We start from the raw sequence: 14,565 nt of genomic DNA, 5'->3' as shown, positions 1-14,565 counted from the left end.
AGATGTTTATCTTGATTCTTTTAAGAACGTGAACACCTTTTAAAAGATCCTTTGTTTTATTTGACAACAAAAGCGGCTTTAGTGTACTATTTACTGCAGTGATCACCACTAGGTAATTTAAAATTAAAGGAAATCAGTGGAAAAAAATATTTTCATTTTATTGGAGTACTGATTCTTGTCAAATTAGGAAAAGTCTGTTGCCAATGCATTTATATTGTCCTTGTTAGTGATTTTAAATAAAAAATTTGAAATGATGGTCATACACATGATCCGTCACTACCGCACACTCGCCAGAGATATGGATCGTGAGTTCCAGCCACCCGCGTTCGAGCCATGCAAGGTAAACCAATCTTAAATATAAATCGATTTTGACGAGATTTCTAGCAATCATAGTTTAAAAGTTCGATTCATAACTTATTCTGTAACAAAAATATGTCCAGGTATCTAGCAGATATATAGCCAGATTCGATTCTGTAGTACTGTTAGCTCATACAAGTATAAGGGTATTAATGCGCTCCTTCCGTCGCACAGTACTCTGGTAATGCCTACCTTCTCTATAGATGTAAATAGAATTAAAGTGTGAACGTAAACAATGCAACAGCAACATACAGAACCGCTGTATTTATACTTTGAAATAAACTTTAATTGTACATGAAATACATAATGTAAAGTCCGTGTCTGATAACTTTGGAGTGACTATTTAGACGAGACAAAGTCGGGAGGGTAATCGATAATTATCATTTTCTAAGTACATGTACACACTTTTATATTATACTACTTACTGAAACGCTTACTTTGAAGTAGAAGATTAGTACCAGCCTTAGTGATCCTTGCCCAAATCAACTCTATAGCGTTCAAATCGGCATGATACGCAGGAAGTCGTGACTATGCATACATAATACGATGTGTCTACACAGAGCTAATGGCTGGTCACCTTTAAACAGAAATTAATTTAATAATATTTCTATCTAAATATAGTAATATATTCCAGGAATGAATGATTATGGTGGTTACCCTGAAAGAGAAACTCGAAAAAAAAACGAAAAAAAAACACTTACCTGGATTCGAACCTACGGCCCGCAAATTCGACATTTCAAACCACTGAGCTACCGGAACTGACAGACGTGTTGCAATAAAATATACCCAATATTATTGTTTATGTAAGCTGCTTTACCTATTTTGATAGTTTTATAAGTCCAGAAAACATAAACAAACGTGACGTCACTGTAAAATTATCAGACTTTGGCGTGTATGATGTATTTCAATTACCTTTTGTACAAACTCGAATTTCAGACTAATAAAATTTGTATAAGAGTTGTATAAATTTGTATTTTCATGATGTATGTTGTGATATATATATGTAATTATATACAGATTATAAGGTCAACATACAGCTTGCGAGGACATAAAAAGGGAAACATACCTACAGTGCAAAGAATATCAGTATAAAAGTATTTTCGGCATGATGTTAATTTAAAAGAAATTTTAGGTTGGCGGTGGTCTAGTGGTAACACGCTTGACAGTCAGTCCAGAAAGACGGCTTCGGTATCGGTGCTATACACAGGGCACGTTAAAAATTCAGACTGTCTATTCGCAAAGAGCTAGGCTAGGTTAGCCGGACAAGTCTGTATCTAAAAAGGATTTCTCTCTATCTGTTCTGGGGGCTTTATCTCACTCTGTCCCTCTGGTCAGATCGCTCTGTGTCTGTACTAGTAGAGGATGAATTTCGCGCCCTGTGTTGCTGCGTTTGCTATATTTAAAGCGCCTTTGAACGTGTTTATCATGAAAAGGGCGCTATACAAATCTAGTATAATAATAATAATAATAATAATGAAGGAAGTGCAATTAGTACAGGCGATACACATGACATGTTCTAATTGATTTTAAGAATTTATCAAAAAATTATAAAACATGCAGAGAGGTATAAATAACACCGTTGACAAATGACATATTGCAAAAGATTCTCAAATATGTTTTCTTTTACTTATAACTTGAGGCTGACCGTGTTTCTTAGGACGAGCTGTACTTTCCTGCTTCATAGAATAATGAATTACTTCACATTACCATATTTCTAAAGGTACCTTCAAACATATATGCAATTTTTACACAGAAATTAATCCGTTATTCTCCTTCAGACGGGAACATGAGAAATGTCTATTTTAACTAGCTTTTATGTCGATATTAGTGTATTAACTAATCAGTTCATGATAAAAAGGATAAGCGTAGAAATTTTGTCAATCTCAAGTTTTTGTCCCTTCCAATACTTAAGTGTATGAATGAAATGATCTAATGTTAAAACTTTCTGACTACGAAATCAGGGGCCGTTGAGTACGAGTCACCTCTCCTCCAACTTAATATAACTAACATTGGGATAAGAGTTCCGTGTATGGGTGCTTTTGCGTCTAGCACACTAAAGTACCAGCAAAGCTTCTGGAATTGGAAGGTCTTCTGTATCACTATCCTTTTATTCACATTTCTTATTTGAAGAAGCCGCCAACTGGGTTACCTGTGTCGAATACAAAAAAACATACAGTGAATCATTGACGCAGTGGTAGGATGTTGGATTACAATGTCAACGATCAGGGTTCGATTGATTTCAGGTAGTGTTCCGTGCAGGGGTATTTAATTAAATTGATACAGTTTGCAGCAGTATCGGCCCAGACTGGATGCTAGGTAGGTAAATATGACACCTGTAGTGGGATTGACTTGAAATAAGCTGTTTTATCTATTCCAGATGGGGACGTTCGTTTAGTACCCACGCTCTAGAATAAACCCTTGTACTCAGGTTCGTCTTAATTTTACATTTAACGTCATCGTTTGAAAACATTTAGAAAAATGTTCGTTCATATGGGCCTCATGCTAATACAGCTGTTCCCGGCATAATAACAAGCCCAATATAGACTTACTTTACATTATTGTATAAACAATTTAATTTTATATAAATTCAGAATAAATTCAGTATCAATATCAACATGAAATCGTCATATTAATATCAAGTTATTGTTTGACTTGCTAATGTCATTGAAGCTGTGGTTATTAGATTATATTGTTTTATTTCGTATATGACAAATATGATATCACAATTGTGTCGTTGAACTGCTTCATAAAATGGGCTTTCGTCATTAGTCAGCATGCTTTATTAAATATGTATTACAACTGCACTCTTAAAACACCCTCCCTATAATGCACTTCCATATTTGATCAATATCATTTACATGTGCTTACGCATTTGACCTGGGTGTACTGTACTCATGAGCCAGATGTAAGAAAAATTGTTACACTCACTCCTTGCCATGTTTGTCCGTGCCAGAACAGTAAAATAGTTTTAAACGAGAGAGAGAGAGAGAGAGAGAGAGAGAGAGAGAGAGAGAGAGAAAGAGATTACTTCGTGGTCAAGCAAAGATAAGAGCGCATAATCTTATTGATGTATTAAATGATTTTATGAAATATGCATATACATGTACATAGTGTGTTGTTTTACAATTACAATATGGGACCCGTATGGTATATTTGCCTACATATAGCCCTTATGGGCCTCATATAGGCTTGCGTGCTGGGTATGATTTGCAGTCTTGACATCAGATTAACAAATATTGTTTACTTTCTTTGGGTCACATGGGACCCGTATGGTACATTTGCCCAGATATAGCCCATATGGGCCCCATATAGGCTTACGTGCTGGGATGTATTCATTTTGAAGCCCATGTGGGACCCATGCCAATCCCGTTTGCGAATCCCATGTGGGCCCGATATAGAAAAAAATAAGGGGCCCTTATGGGTCCCATATATTTTGCTAGCTGGGTAAGCCCCGGCTCATTGGAAGGGGCATTGAGTGCATATAGAAATGCGATCATAAGTTGTACGTCGCTCGTCTGTCGTAAACTTTTATCCGATGTCACTAAGCCAACATTTTATATACAAAATCTTTACCGAATGTAACTTAGATCTGTTTTAATACCTAGAGTCCATACTGTGAAACAACATTGCAGTTAAAAACGTATCAGTATTATTTGAAAACTGAAACGTTCTATAACCGTTGTTTAAAGTTATATATTAATATTTTCACATCATACATGTGTTTTAGAGAAACTCTGTCACGGAATACGTGGATCAAACAGTAAGCGGATAGTTGATTTGAAGCCTTTGTGGATGGTCTATATTTTTTGTTAAGTGTCTATAAAATTACGCATGTTTCTTCGTGCTATTTATATAAAACACGGTATTTCGGGATAAACAACATTTTTCAATTTCTTTCTTTGGTATAACAGTAAATGTTGGAACCAATAATATTTAAGGAGCAAATGTGACCCTTCATCAGAGAAATTTTGTATACCGATATTTTTGCATGCATATTTTTTTATTTCAGGCCCCTACGATGTGGTAACCCTAAATATGGTGACTTTGGGTAAATGTTTACGACAGACGAACGACGTACAACTTGTGATCGCATTTCTATATGCACTCAATGCCACTTTCAATGAGCCGGAGCTGATGATTTGTAGTTTTGACATCAGATAAACAAATATTGTTTACTTTCCTTGAACTGAAACAACACACTATGTACATGTATACGCATATTTCATAAAATCATTTAATACATCAATAAGATTATGTGCTCTTATCTTTGCTTGACCACGAAGTACTCTCTCTCTCTCTCTCTCTCTCTCTCGTTTAAAACTATTTTACTGTTCTGGCACGGACAAACATGGCAAGGAGTGAGTGTAACAATTTTTCTTACATCTGGCTCATGAGTACAGTACACCCAGGTCAAATGCGTAAGCACATGTAAATGATATTGATCAAATATGGAAGTGCATTATAGGGAGGGTGTTTTAAGAGTGCAGTTGTAATACATATTTAATAAAGCATGCTGAATAATGACGAAAGCCCATTTTATGAAGCAGTTCAACGACACAGTTGTGATATCATATCTGTCATATACGAAATAAAACAATATAATCTAATAACCACAGCTTCAATGACATTAGCAAGTCAAACAATAACTTGATATTAATATGACGATTTCATGTTGATCTTGATACTGAATTTATATAAAATTAAATTGTTTATACAATAAGGTAAAGTAAGTCTATATTGGGCTTGTTATTATCCCGGGAACAGCTGTATTAGCATGAGGCCCATATGAACGAATATTTTTCTAAATGTTTTCAAACGATGACGTTAAATGGAAAAATAAGTCGAACCTGAGTACAAAGGGTATATTCTAGAGCGTGGGTACTCAACGAACGTCCCCATCCGCAACAGACAGAACAGTTTATTTCCGGTCAATCCCACTACAGGTGTCATATTTGCCTACCTAGCATCCAATCTGCGCCGATACTGCTGGAAACTGTATCAATTTAATTAAATACCCCAGCTCTGAACACTACTTGAAATCGATCGAACACCTGATCGCTGACATTGTAATCCAATATCCTACCACTCAAATCCTGATTGTTGTCATTGTAGTCCAACATCCTACCACTGCGCCTCTGATTCACTGTATGTTTGTTTGTATTCGACATCGGTAACCCAATGGCCGGCTCCTCCAAAAGACTATAAATAATGTGACTAGGAGGATAGTGATACAAAAGACCTTCCAATTCTAGAAGCTTCGCTCTTATCTTATCCCAATGTAAGTTATATTAAACTGGAGGAGAGGTGACTCGAGCTCAACGACCCCTGATTTCGAAGTCAGAAAGTTTTAACACTAGATCATTTCAGCCACTCACTCCCTGTAATACACTTGGACGGGAAAAAAGTTTGAGATGGATAACATTTCTGACAAAAAACTAGCTATAACCCTTTTATAGAAATAGGCATTTCTCGGTGAATGCAAATAACAGGTTAATTTCTTTGTAAGAATTGCATGTATGAAATTAGAAATTAGAAATATGGTAATACGAAGTAATTTATGATTCTATGAAGCAGGCAAGTAGAGCTCGTCCTAAGAAACAAGGACAGCCTCGAGTTTTAAGTAAAAGAAAACATATTTGAGAATCTTCTGCAATATGTCATTTGTCTCAAAGTAATACAGTGGTTATGTATGATACTGTTGCATTGTTTAAGTTAACATTTTGGTTCTATTTACATCTATAAAGAAGGAAGGCATTAATTTCTAGTGATTGGTACTGTGTGATGAAAGGAGCGCATTAATACCCTTACACTTGTATGAACTAACAGTACTACAGAATCGAAAGGTGAATAACATCTGGCTATATATCTGATAGATACCTGGACAGATTTTTGTTACAGAATAAGTTATGAATCGAAATTTTTAACTATGATCACTAGAAATCTCGTCAAAATGGACTTATATTTAAGATTGATTTACCTTGCATGGCTCGAACGCGGTTGGCTGGAACTCATGATCCATATTTCAGACGGGTATATAGTATATGGTAGTGTCGGATCTTGTGTATGTCCATCACTTTAAGGTTTTACTTAATCAGCAAACAAGGACAATATGAATGCATTTGGCAACATACGTTCCTCGTTTGGCTAGAATCTAGTACCCCAATAAAATGAAAACATTTTTTTCCACTTACGCCAATGTATGTACACTTCCGTCTTCCTTTGATTTTAAGTTACCTAGTGGTGATCACTGCAGTAAATAGTACACTAAAGCCGCTTTTGTTGTAAATTAACATAAAGGATCATTTAAAAGGAGTTCACGTTCTTAAAAGAATCTAGATCACATCTATTTTCTGCACAGAACGGCTCCTGATACTGGGCGAGTTGGCTGAATCCGGCAATCAGAAATTGTATCGTTTTTGGCCGAACTGATTATTCTGTCAAATTAACCATTATCCTGCTGGCGACAAATGATTCTGCCTTTGCGACCAGTGCAGACCAAGATCTGCCTGCACATCCATGCAGTCTGATCATGGTCTGCACTGTTCGCCATCCAGTCGGTATATTTTGGTAAGCACCACTTGTAATAGTTAATGGTATTGTCCAAATTGAAAAATGGACAAGTTCATTGAAAGTTAGCAGGGTTAAAGGCATCTGATATCGGCCCTCAAAACTCGGCCAAAAACAAAACATTGTCTACTATATCTTCGTATGATGTCGGCATAAAGCATCTTATTGCGGCTAATATTACTGAGTAAATTATTAACTGTCAATAATCTCGATGCTTGTCATAAAGATGACAAATGACGATAATTGAAATATTTTGAAATGATTAATATATATGTCTGCAAGCTGTTTATTTCATAAAAGTTAGTGAACGTTACTGGCAAGGTATAAACGTTATTACGCCGTATTTGAAAAGTTTATTTACACGACCAAATTTGCTACAATGTGCTATTTAGTTATGTGGCGTACGTCAGTATTACAACTTTTAAAGAAAAAAACTGGTTGTTGAAAGTGTATTTGAAATTAACATAAATTGTAAATGAAAAATAATATAACCCGCCCCCATTACAAAATAAGACTTTGTCAACACACGTATCCACATTAAACATTTCAAGATGATTGATCATGTTTTCCTGACAAGTTCTTATTGAAAACTGATGTTTCTTATTGTAAATCAAACGACCCTCGAGTGACATGGATACATTTCTCCTGAACAGATATCCATGGGTCCGTCGGGTTCGCCCGAACGAAGTTGGTATGTCACTCATATATCATATAATCTATAAACGACATCCACAAAAAGAAACACCTATCTACAAGAACAGATATTTCCTTTCCCATTGGTCAAAAATTGTAAACAGCTTAGACAATTGACCTTTTTAGAGCAACCACCTGTCTTCGACATACAAGTTTTATTCTCGCCGATGGTATTCGCTCTGCAATGGTTAAACACCTCGATAGCCTAGTGGTAGGGTAATCACTTGGAGTGCAGGAAGCCGTGAATTCTATCTCCAGCGGTTTTATAGTAAACACTTAAAAATATATTTTCCTGATAGAAATCAAGAATTACAAATTACGAGTGCATTATATATATATATATATTTGGCATGTGATTACATAAGAGCAAAAACAAAACTAAGGGTAGGGAGTACGGTCCTTCGCTTTAAACCTTAAGTGGTTTTCTTCCTGATGTGTCGCCTAGCAACCGTAGGCTTCTATAAATTAACTATGATATACTTACTCATTAATATTACAAAAACATGACAATGGCTTGACAGAACAAATAAGAAACTTGCTAACATGTCTTTGTATTTAATAGCATAATGCATGAAGAATAATAAATTAAAATAAATCTTAATTATTTACATATAAATACAATTGATAAGCAGATCAAAGATACTTGTTAATGATAATTATGTACATATAAATATGTTTAATTACATTATGCAATAACAAAGGTTTTACATATTAATGAGTATACTATAGCTGATGCCATACGTATGTAAACATAAATGACATTAATGTATCATAGATAATTATATATCGATATTCTATTGAACTAAAGTTCGTTAACCCATGAGTTCAAAAACCATATAAACAGCGTAAAATATATCATATTCAATGGTTGTACAATTATATAAAGATGTTACAAATACAGGAGTTGATAATTACCACAAATTTGTATTCAATTATTAACCCTTAGCATGCTGGACATGATTGATTCTACTTTTGGCTAGTGTTGATCATGATCACCCTGCACATACGAAATAAATGAAAAATCTACGTGCAGTCTGATCATGAACTGCGCTGTTCGCTATTCAGTCAACATCTTTTTGGTAAGCATCCCATTTGACAGTTAATGGTACTGTCCAGATTGAAAGAAGGACAAGATCATTATAGGAATTTAGCATGGTGAGGGTTAAGCAAAGTTAGATATAACAGAAATGTGCCGGTAAATAATTCGTCATGGGACATCAATTGCAGAAAATATCCTAAAACAAGCTTCAATTTGTAAGATCGCCGGAATGGGTATGCATATAAAACACACAATTACGGTGAAACATAGTTTCTATAATGAATAATTTAAGAAAAGTTCAGCTTTGCATAAGTGACAATGGCGTATGCAAAAAAAAACAACAGTTTTTATGTGGGAAAAAAGTGCTGCTGTAAAACTCCTTATTGATCTCTTGCATTTCCGACTCATCTTGAAACATTGCTTTAAAACGGCATAAACAATCACGTAGCATGGATCAAATTAATATATGCGAATTAAGCATCGCCTATGTTTGGAATCTTGATTACCATGTGCAAATGATATTGTAAACCTAATACAAGCATACACATCATACGAAAATCAGAAATCAGTCGTATAATAAAAGGACACTATCAGCTTGAACTCAAACTTAACAGTAGAAATCAACAAGTTTTGCTACTCATTGGTAAAAACATTATTTAAAAGGTAAATAAGTGAATGAATATATGTTACTGATATTCTTTAAAAATCTCATGCGCGGCTTGTCAGTACTATATAGCTGAACTTGACTCATATACGGTTAGAATTGTTGATAAACCGTACTGTAAAAAGAACTGGGGATTTTTCCTCCTTTCCTTGTGCAGGGCATCTCGTTTTCAATATAAGTATATCTAATGTCTGTACTGTTTGTTTTAACAACATGCTAACATGAAAAACGTGTTGTGACGCAATATTACAGCAACATTTATGACAATTTCCGAGCTAACTATAACGAATCATATTTCTTGTGTATTCCTTAGCTGTCAATATATAATCAAAGAATAAAGTCAATCAGCCAGTTGTAATCTTTTTACAACCTAACCGAATATTGAGGTGATCTCTACCAACATTAATTATGAGAAGAAACAATATTAATAGCTACAAGTCATTTCGTCAGAATTATCTTTGCAGTCATTGTCTCCATCACAAACCCACGATTTTGGAATACAATGCCCATTACTACAAGTAAAAAAGTTATAATGTGCACAAAAACTTGCTGGCATACGTGGTGTCGCGTGAACGACTCCGCGTGTTGAGGACGGCGTTGCATCTACCGCACGTGTCGATGGATGTATCACAGGCGCGTGCGTATATGTTATAGGGGTGAATATACGTAAATAAGGCGCAGATGTTGATGCTTCTTTCGCACTTGCGTATGAGTTTGTGCTAGGGACACTGTATGGCGCTGTCGCTGTTGTTTCCTTTCCATTTACGTATGATTTAGATGTGGGTGTTTGTTTTGCATTTACGGATGAATCTTTTGTAGCATCTTCATACGGCGCATACATGGGCTTATCATTTACATTTCTGTATATATCTGTAGCAGGTATTTCATACTGCGCTCTCGTCTTTGTTTGTTTACCATTTATGTCTGAATCTTTCTCAGGTACTTCATATGGCGCTGATGTGGATGTTTGCCTTGACTGTACGTATGAATCTGCAACAGGTCTTTCATATTGTGCAGACTTTAGTGATTTATAGGGCGCCTTCGTCATTTTTTGTTTCTCATTAACATATGAATCCTTCGCAGGAGCTTCATATGGTGCTGACGTCGTTACTTGTTTCGCATATACGTATGAATCTTTCGAAGGAACTTCATATTGCAATTTCGTCTTGGTTGGTTTTCCATTTTTATATGAAACTTTCGCAGGTACTTTATACGGCGCATTCGTGGGTTTATGTTTTACATTTGCGTATGTATCTATTCTTGCAGGTACTGCATATTGCGCTTTCGTCTTTGTTTGTTTTTCATTGATTTTTATATCATTTGAAGGTACTTTATACGGTTTAGATATGGGTGTGTGTTTTCCATTTACGTTCGGACCAGTCGCATGCACTTCATATGACTCTGACGTGGTATTTTGCTTTCCATTTACATATGAATCTCCTACAGGCTTTTCATAATGCGCAGACTTTGATGATTCATATGGTACAGACGTTATACCTTGCTTTACATTTCCGTATGAATCGTTCGAAGGCACTTCATATTGCGCTCTCGTCTTTTCTTGTTCTCTATTTACGTACAATTCTTTCGCAGGTACTTCAATTGGCGCTGATGTGGATGTTTGTTTTGAATGCACATATGAATCTGTCACAGGTTTTTCATAGTGTGCAGACTTTGGGGGTTCATATGGTGCAGTCGTCGCTGTTTGTTTTACATTTACGTAAGAATCTTTCACAGGACCTTCATATGGTGCCGGTGTTGATGTTTGCTTTCCATTTACATATGAATCTTTAACGCCATCTTCATACGGCGCATACTTGGGTTTATATTTCACGTTTGCGTATGTATCTATTGTTGCAGGTACTTCATATGGCGCTCTCATCTTTGTTTGTTTTCCGTTAATGTATGAAACTTTCGCAGGTACCTGATATGGTTTAGATGTAGGCATTTCTTTTTCGTTTACGTACGAATCTGGTGGAGGTACTTCATATGGCTCTATCGTGGACTTTTGCTTTGCATTAACATATGAATCTCCCGCCAATTTGTCATATTGTGCAGACTTTTGGGGTTCATATGATGTTGTCGGTGTTGTTTGGTTTTCATTTCCATATGCATCTTTTGCTTGAGTTTCATATGGCCCGGATGTTGGTGCTTCGTTTCCATTTACGTATGAATCTTCTTCAGCATCTTCATGTGGAGCATACGTGGGTTTATGTTTTACATTTACGTTTATTTCATTTTTAGGAACTTCATATTTCGCTCTCTCCTTTGTTTGTTTTCCATTGATGTTCATTTCATTTGCAGGTACTTTATATGGTTTAGATATGGGTGTTTGTTTTCCATTTACATACGGACCACTTGCATGTACTTCATATAGCTCTGACGTGGACTTTTGCTTTGTATTTACATATGAATCTGCTACAGGCTTTTCATAATGCGCAGACTTTGGTGATTCATATGGCACAGACGTTGTACCTTGCTTAGCATTTCCGTGTGAATCTTTCGAAGGCACTTCATATTGCGCGTTCGTCTTTTCTTGTTTTCTGTTTACGTACAAATATTTCGCAGGGACTTTAATTGGCGCTGATGTGGATGTTTGCTTTGAATTCACATATGAATCTGCTACAAGTTTCTCATAGTGTGCAGAGTTTGGGGGTTCATATGGTGCAGCCGTTGCTGTTTGTTTTTCATTTACGTACGAATCTTTCAAAGGGCCTTCATACGATCCAGATGATGGTGTTTGCTTTCCACTTACGTATGAATCTTTCACAGGAGCTTCATACCGTGCAGATGTCGGTATTTGCTTTCCACTTACGTACGAATCTTTCACAGGGGATTCATACGGTGCAGATGTTGGTGTCTGCTTTCCACTTACGTACGAATTTTTCAAAAGCGGTTCATACGGTGCAGATGTTAGTCTATGCTTTCCACTTACGTAGGAATCTTCAACAGGAGCTTCATACGGTGCAGACGTTGGTGTTTGCTTTCCGCTTACGTATGAATCTTCCACAGGAGCTTCATCAGGTGCAGACGTTGGTGTTTGATTTCCACTTAAGTACGAATCTTCAACAGGAGCTTCATAAGGTGCAGACACTGGTGTTTGCTTTCCACTTACGTACGAATCTTCCAAAGGAGCTTCATACGGTGCAGACGTTGGTGTTTGCTTTCCACTTACGTACGAATCTTCCAAAGGAGCTCCATACGGTGCGGACGTTGGTGTTTGCTTTCCATTTACGTACGAATCTTCCAAAGGAGCTTCATACGGTGCGGACGTTGGTGTTTGATTTCCACTAGCGTACGAATCTTTCGCAGGAGCTTCATACGGTGCAGGCGATGGTGTTTGCTTTCCACTAACGTATGAATCTTTCGCATGAGCTTCATACGGTGCAGACGTCGGTGTTTCCTTTCCACTTACGTACGAACCTTTCGCAGGAGCTTCATACGGTGCGGACGTCGGTGTTTGCTTTCCACTTACGTACGAATCGTTTGCAGGAGCTTCATACGGTGCAGACGTCGGTGTTTGCTTTCCACTTAGGTACGAATCGTCCGCAGGAGCTTCATACGGTGCAGACGTCGGTATTTGCTTTCCACTTACGTACGAATCTTTCGCAGAAGCTTCATATGGAGCAGACGTCGGTGTTTGCTTTCCACTTACGTACGATTCTTTTGCAGGAGCTTCATACGGTGCAGATGTCGGTGTTTGCTTTCCACTTACGTACGATTCTTTCGCAGGAGCTTCATACGGTGCAGCTGATGGTATTTGCTTTCCACTTACGTACGAATCTTCCACGGCAGCTTCATACAGTGCAGCTGTTGGTGTTTGCTTTCCACTTTCGTACGATCCTGCCACAGGAGCTTCATACGGTGCAGATGTTGGTGTTTGCTTTCCACTAACGTACGAATTTTTCACAGGAGCTTCATACGGTGCAGGTGTTAGTGTTTGCTTACCACTTACGTACGGATATTCCGCAGTTGTTACATACGGTGGCAGATTAGTGTTTGCTTACCACTTACGTACGATTCTTCCACAGGAGCTCATAGGTGCAATGTTGCTGTTTGCTTTCCACTTACGTTCGATTCCTTCACAGGAGCTTCATACGGTGCAGATGTTGGTGTTTGCTTTCCACTTACGTACGAATCTTCCAAGGAAGCTCATACGGTGCGGACGTTGGTGTTTGTCTTTCCATTTACGTACGAATTTCCAAAGGGCTTCATACGTGCGGATTTGGTGTTGATTCCACTACGATACGAACTTTCGCAGGAGCTTCATACGGTGCAGGCGATTGGTGTTGCTTCCACTAACGTAGGATCTTTCGCAGGCTACATACGGTGCAGAGTCGGTGTTTCCTTTCCACTTACGTACGAACCTTCGCAGGAGCTTCATACGGTCGATTCGGTGTTTGCTTCCACTTACGTACGAATCGTTTGCAGGAGTTCATACGGTGCAGACGTAGGTTTGCCTTCCACTTAGGTCGAATTCTCCCAGGAGATTCATACGGGTGCAGATCGTAGTGTGTTTCTTTCCGACTTACGTACGAATTTTCAGCAGAAATTTCATAGGAGCAGCGTCATGTGTTTGCTTTCCATTTACGTACGAATCTTTGCAGGAGCTTCATACGGTGCAGATGTCGGTGTTTGCTTTCCACTTACGTACGATTCTTTCGCAGGAGCTTCATACGGTGCTGATGTTGATGTTTGCTTTCCACTTGTGTACGATTCTTTCGCAGGAGCTTCATACGGTGCCGCTGTTGATTTTTGCTTTCCACTTTCGTACGTACCTTTCTCAGGAGCTTCATACGGTGCTGATGTTGGTGTTTGTTTTCCACTTACGTACGATTCTTTCGCAGTAGCTTCATACGGTGCATACGTTGGTGTTCGCTTTCCACTTACGTAAGAACTTTCATCAGGAGCTTCATACGGTGCAGCCGTGGTGTTTGCTTTCCACTTAGTACGATTCTTTCAGTGGAGCTTCATACGGTGTCATATGTTGGTGTTTGCTTTCCACTTAGGTACGATTCTTTCGCAGGAGCTTCATACGGTGTATATGTTGGTGTTTGCTTTCCACCTACGTACGATTCTTCCGCAGGAGCTTCATGCAAGTGTATGTTGGTGTTTCTTTCCACTTACGTACATTCTTTCGCAGGAGCTTCATCGGTAGATATTTGGTGTTGCTTTCCATTACGTACGATTCTTTCGCAGGACTTCATACGGTGCTGATGTTGATGTTTGATTTCCACTTAGTACGATT

At 37.6% G+C, this 14,565-nt stretch overlaps 1 protein-coding gene across 1 annotated transcript; it reads right to left on the bottom strand.

Annotated features, from left to right (window-relative positions):
• Positions 1-9,744: 9,744 nt before the first annotated feature.
• LOC123541311 (mucin-5AC-like) lies at positions 9,745-14,496 on the bottom strand. The gene is made up of 3 exons (XM_045326736.2): positions 14,449-14,496; positions 13,909-14,261; positions 9,745-13,207 (listed from the first exon to the last, which is right to left on the bottom strand). The coding sequence occupies exons 1-3, from the start codon at positions 14,494-14,496 to the stop codon at positions 9,745-9,747; spliced, it is 3,864 nt and encodes a 1,287-aa protein (XP_045182671.2).
• Positions 14,497-14,565: the final 69 nt, after the last annotated feature.

Source organism: Mercenaria mercenaria, chromosome 16, assembly GCF_021730395.1.
Source record: "Mercenaria mercenaria strain notata chromosome 16, MADL_Memer_1, whole genome shotgun sequence".
Classification (NCBI taxonomy): Eukaryota; Metazoa; Mollusca; class Bivalvia; order Venerida; family Veneridae; genus Mercenaria; species Mercenaria mercenaria.
The sequence above is the reverse complement of the archived record's forward strand: the minus strand, read 5'-3'. Positions and strand labels throughout refer to the sequence as shown.

Coding starts and splice junctions, on each gene's coding strand:
- LOC123541311 (XM_045326736.2), bottom strand. CDS start 14,496: ATGGAAAGCAACACCAAATATCTACCGATGAAGCTCCTGCGAAAGAAT. Junction 14,262..14,448: donor TGAAGCTCCTGCGAAAGAAT/GTACGTAAGTGG, acceptor AATCGTACTAAG/TGGAAAGCAAACACCACGGC. Junction 13,208..13,908: donor GCTCCTGCAAAGATTCGTAC/GTAAATGGAAAG, acceptor TTCGTACGTTAG/TGGAAAGCAAACACCAACAT.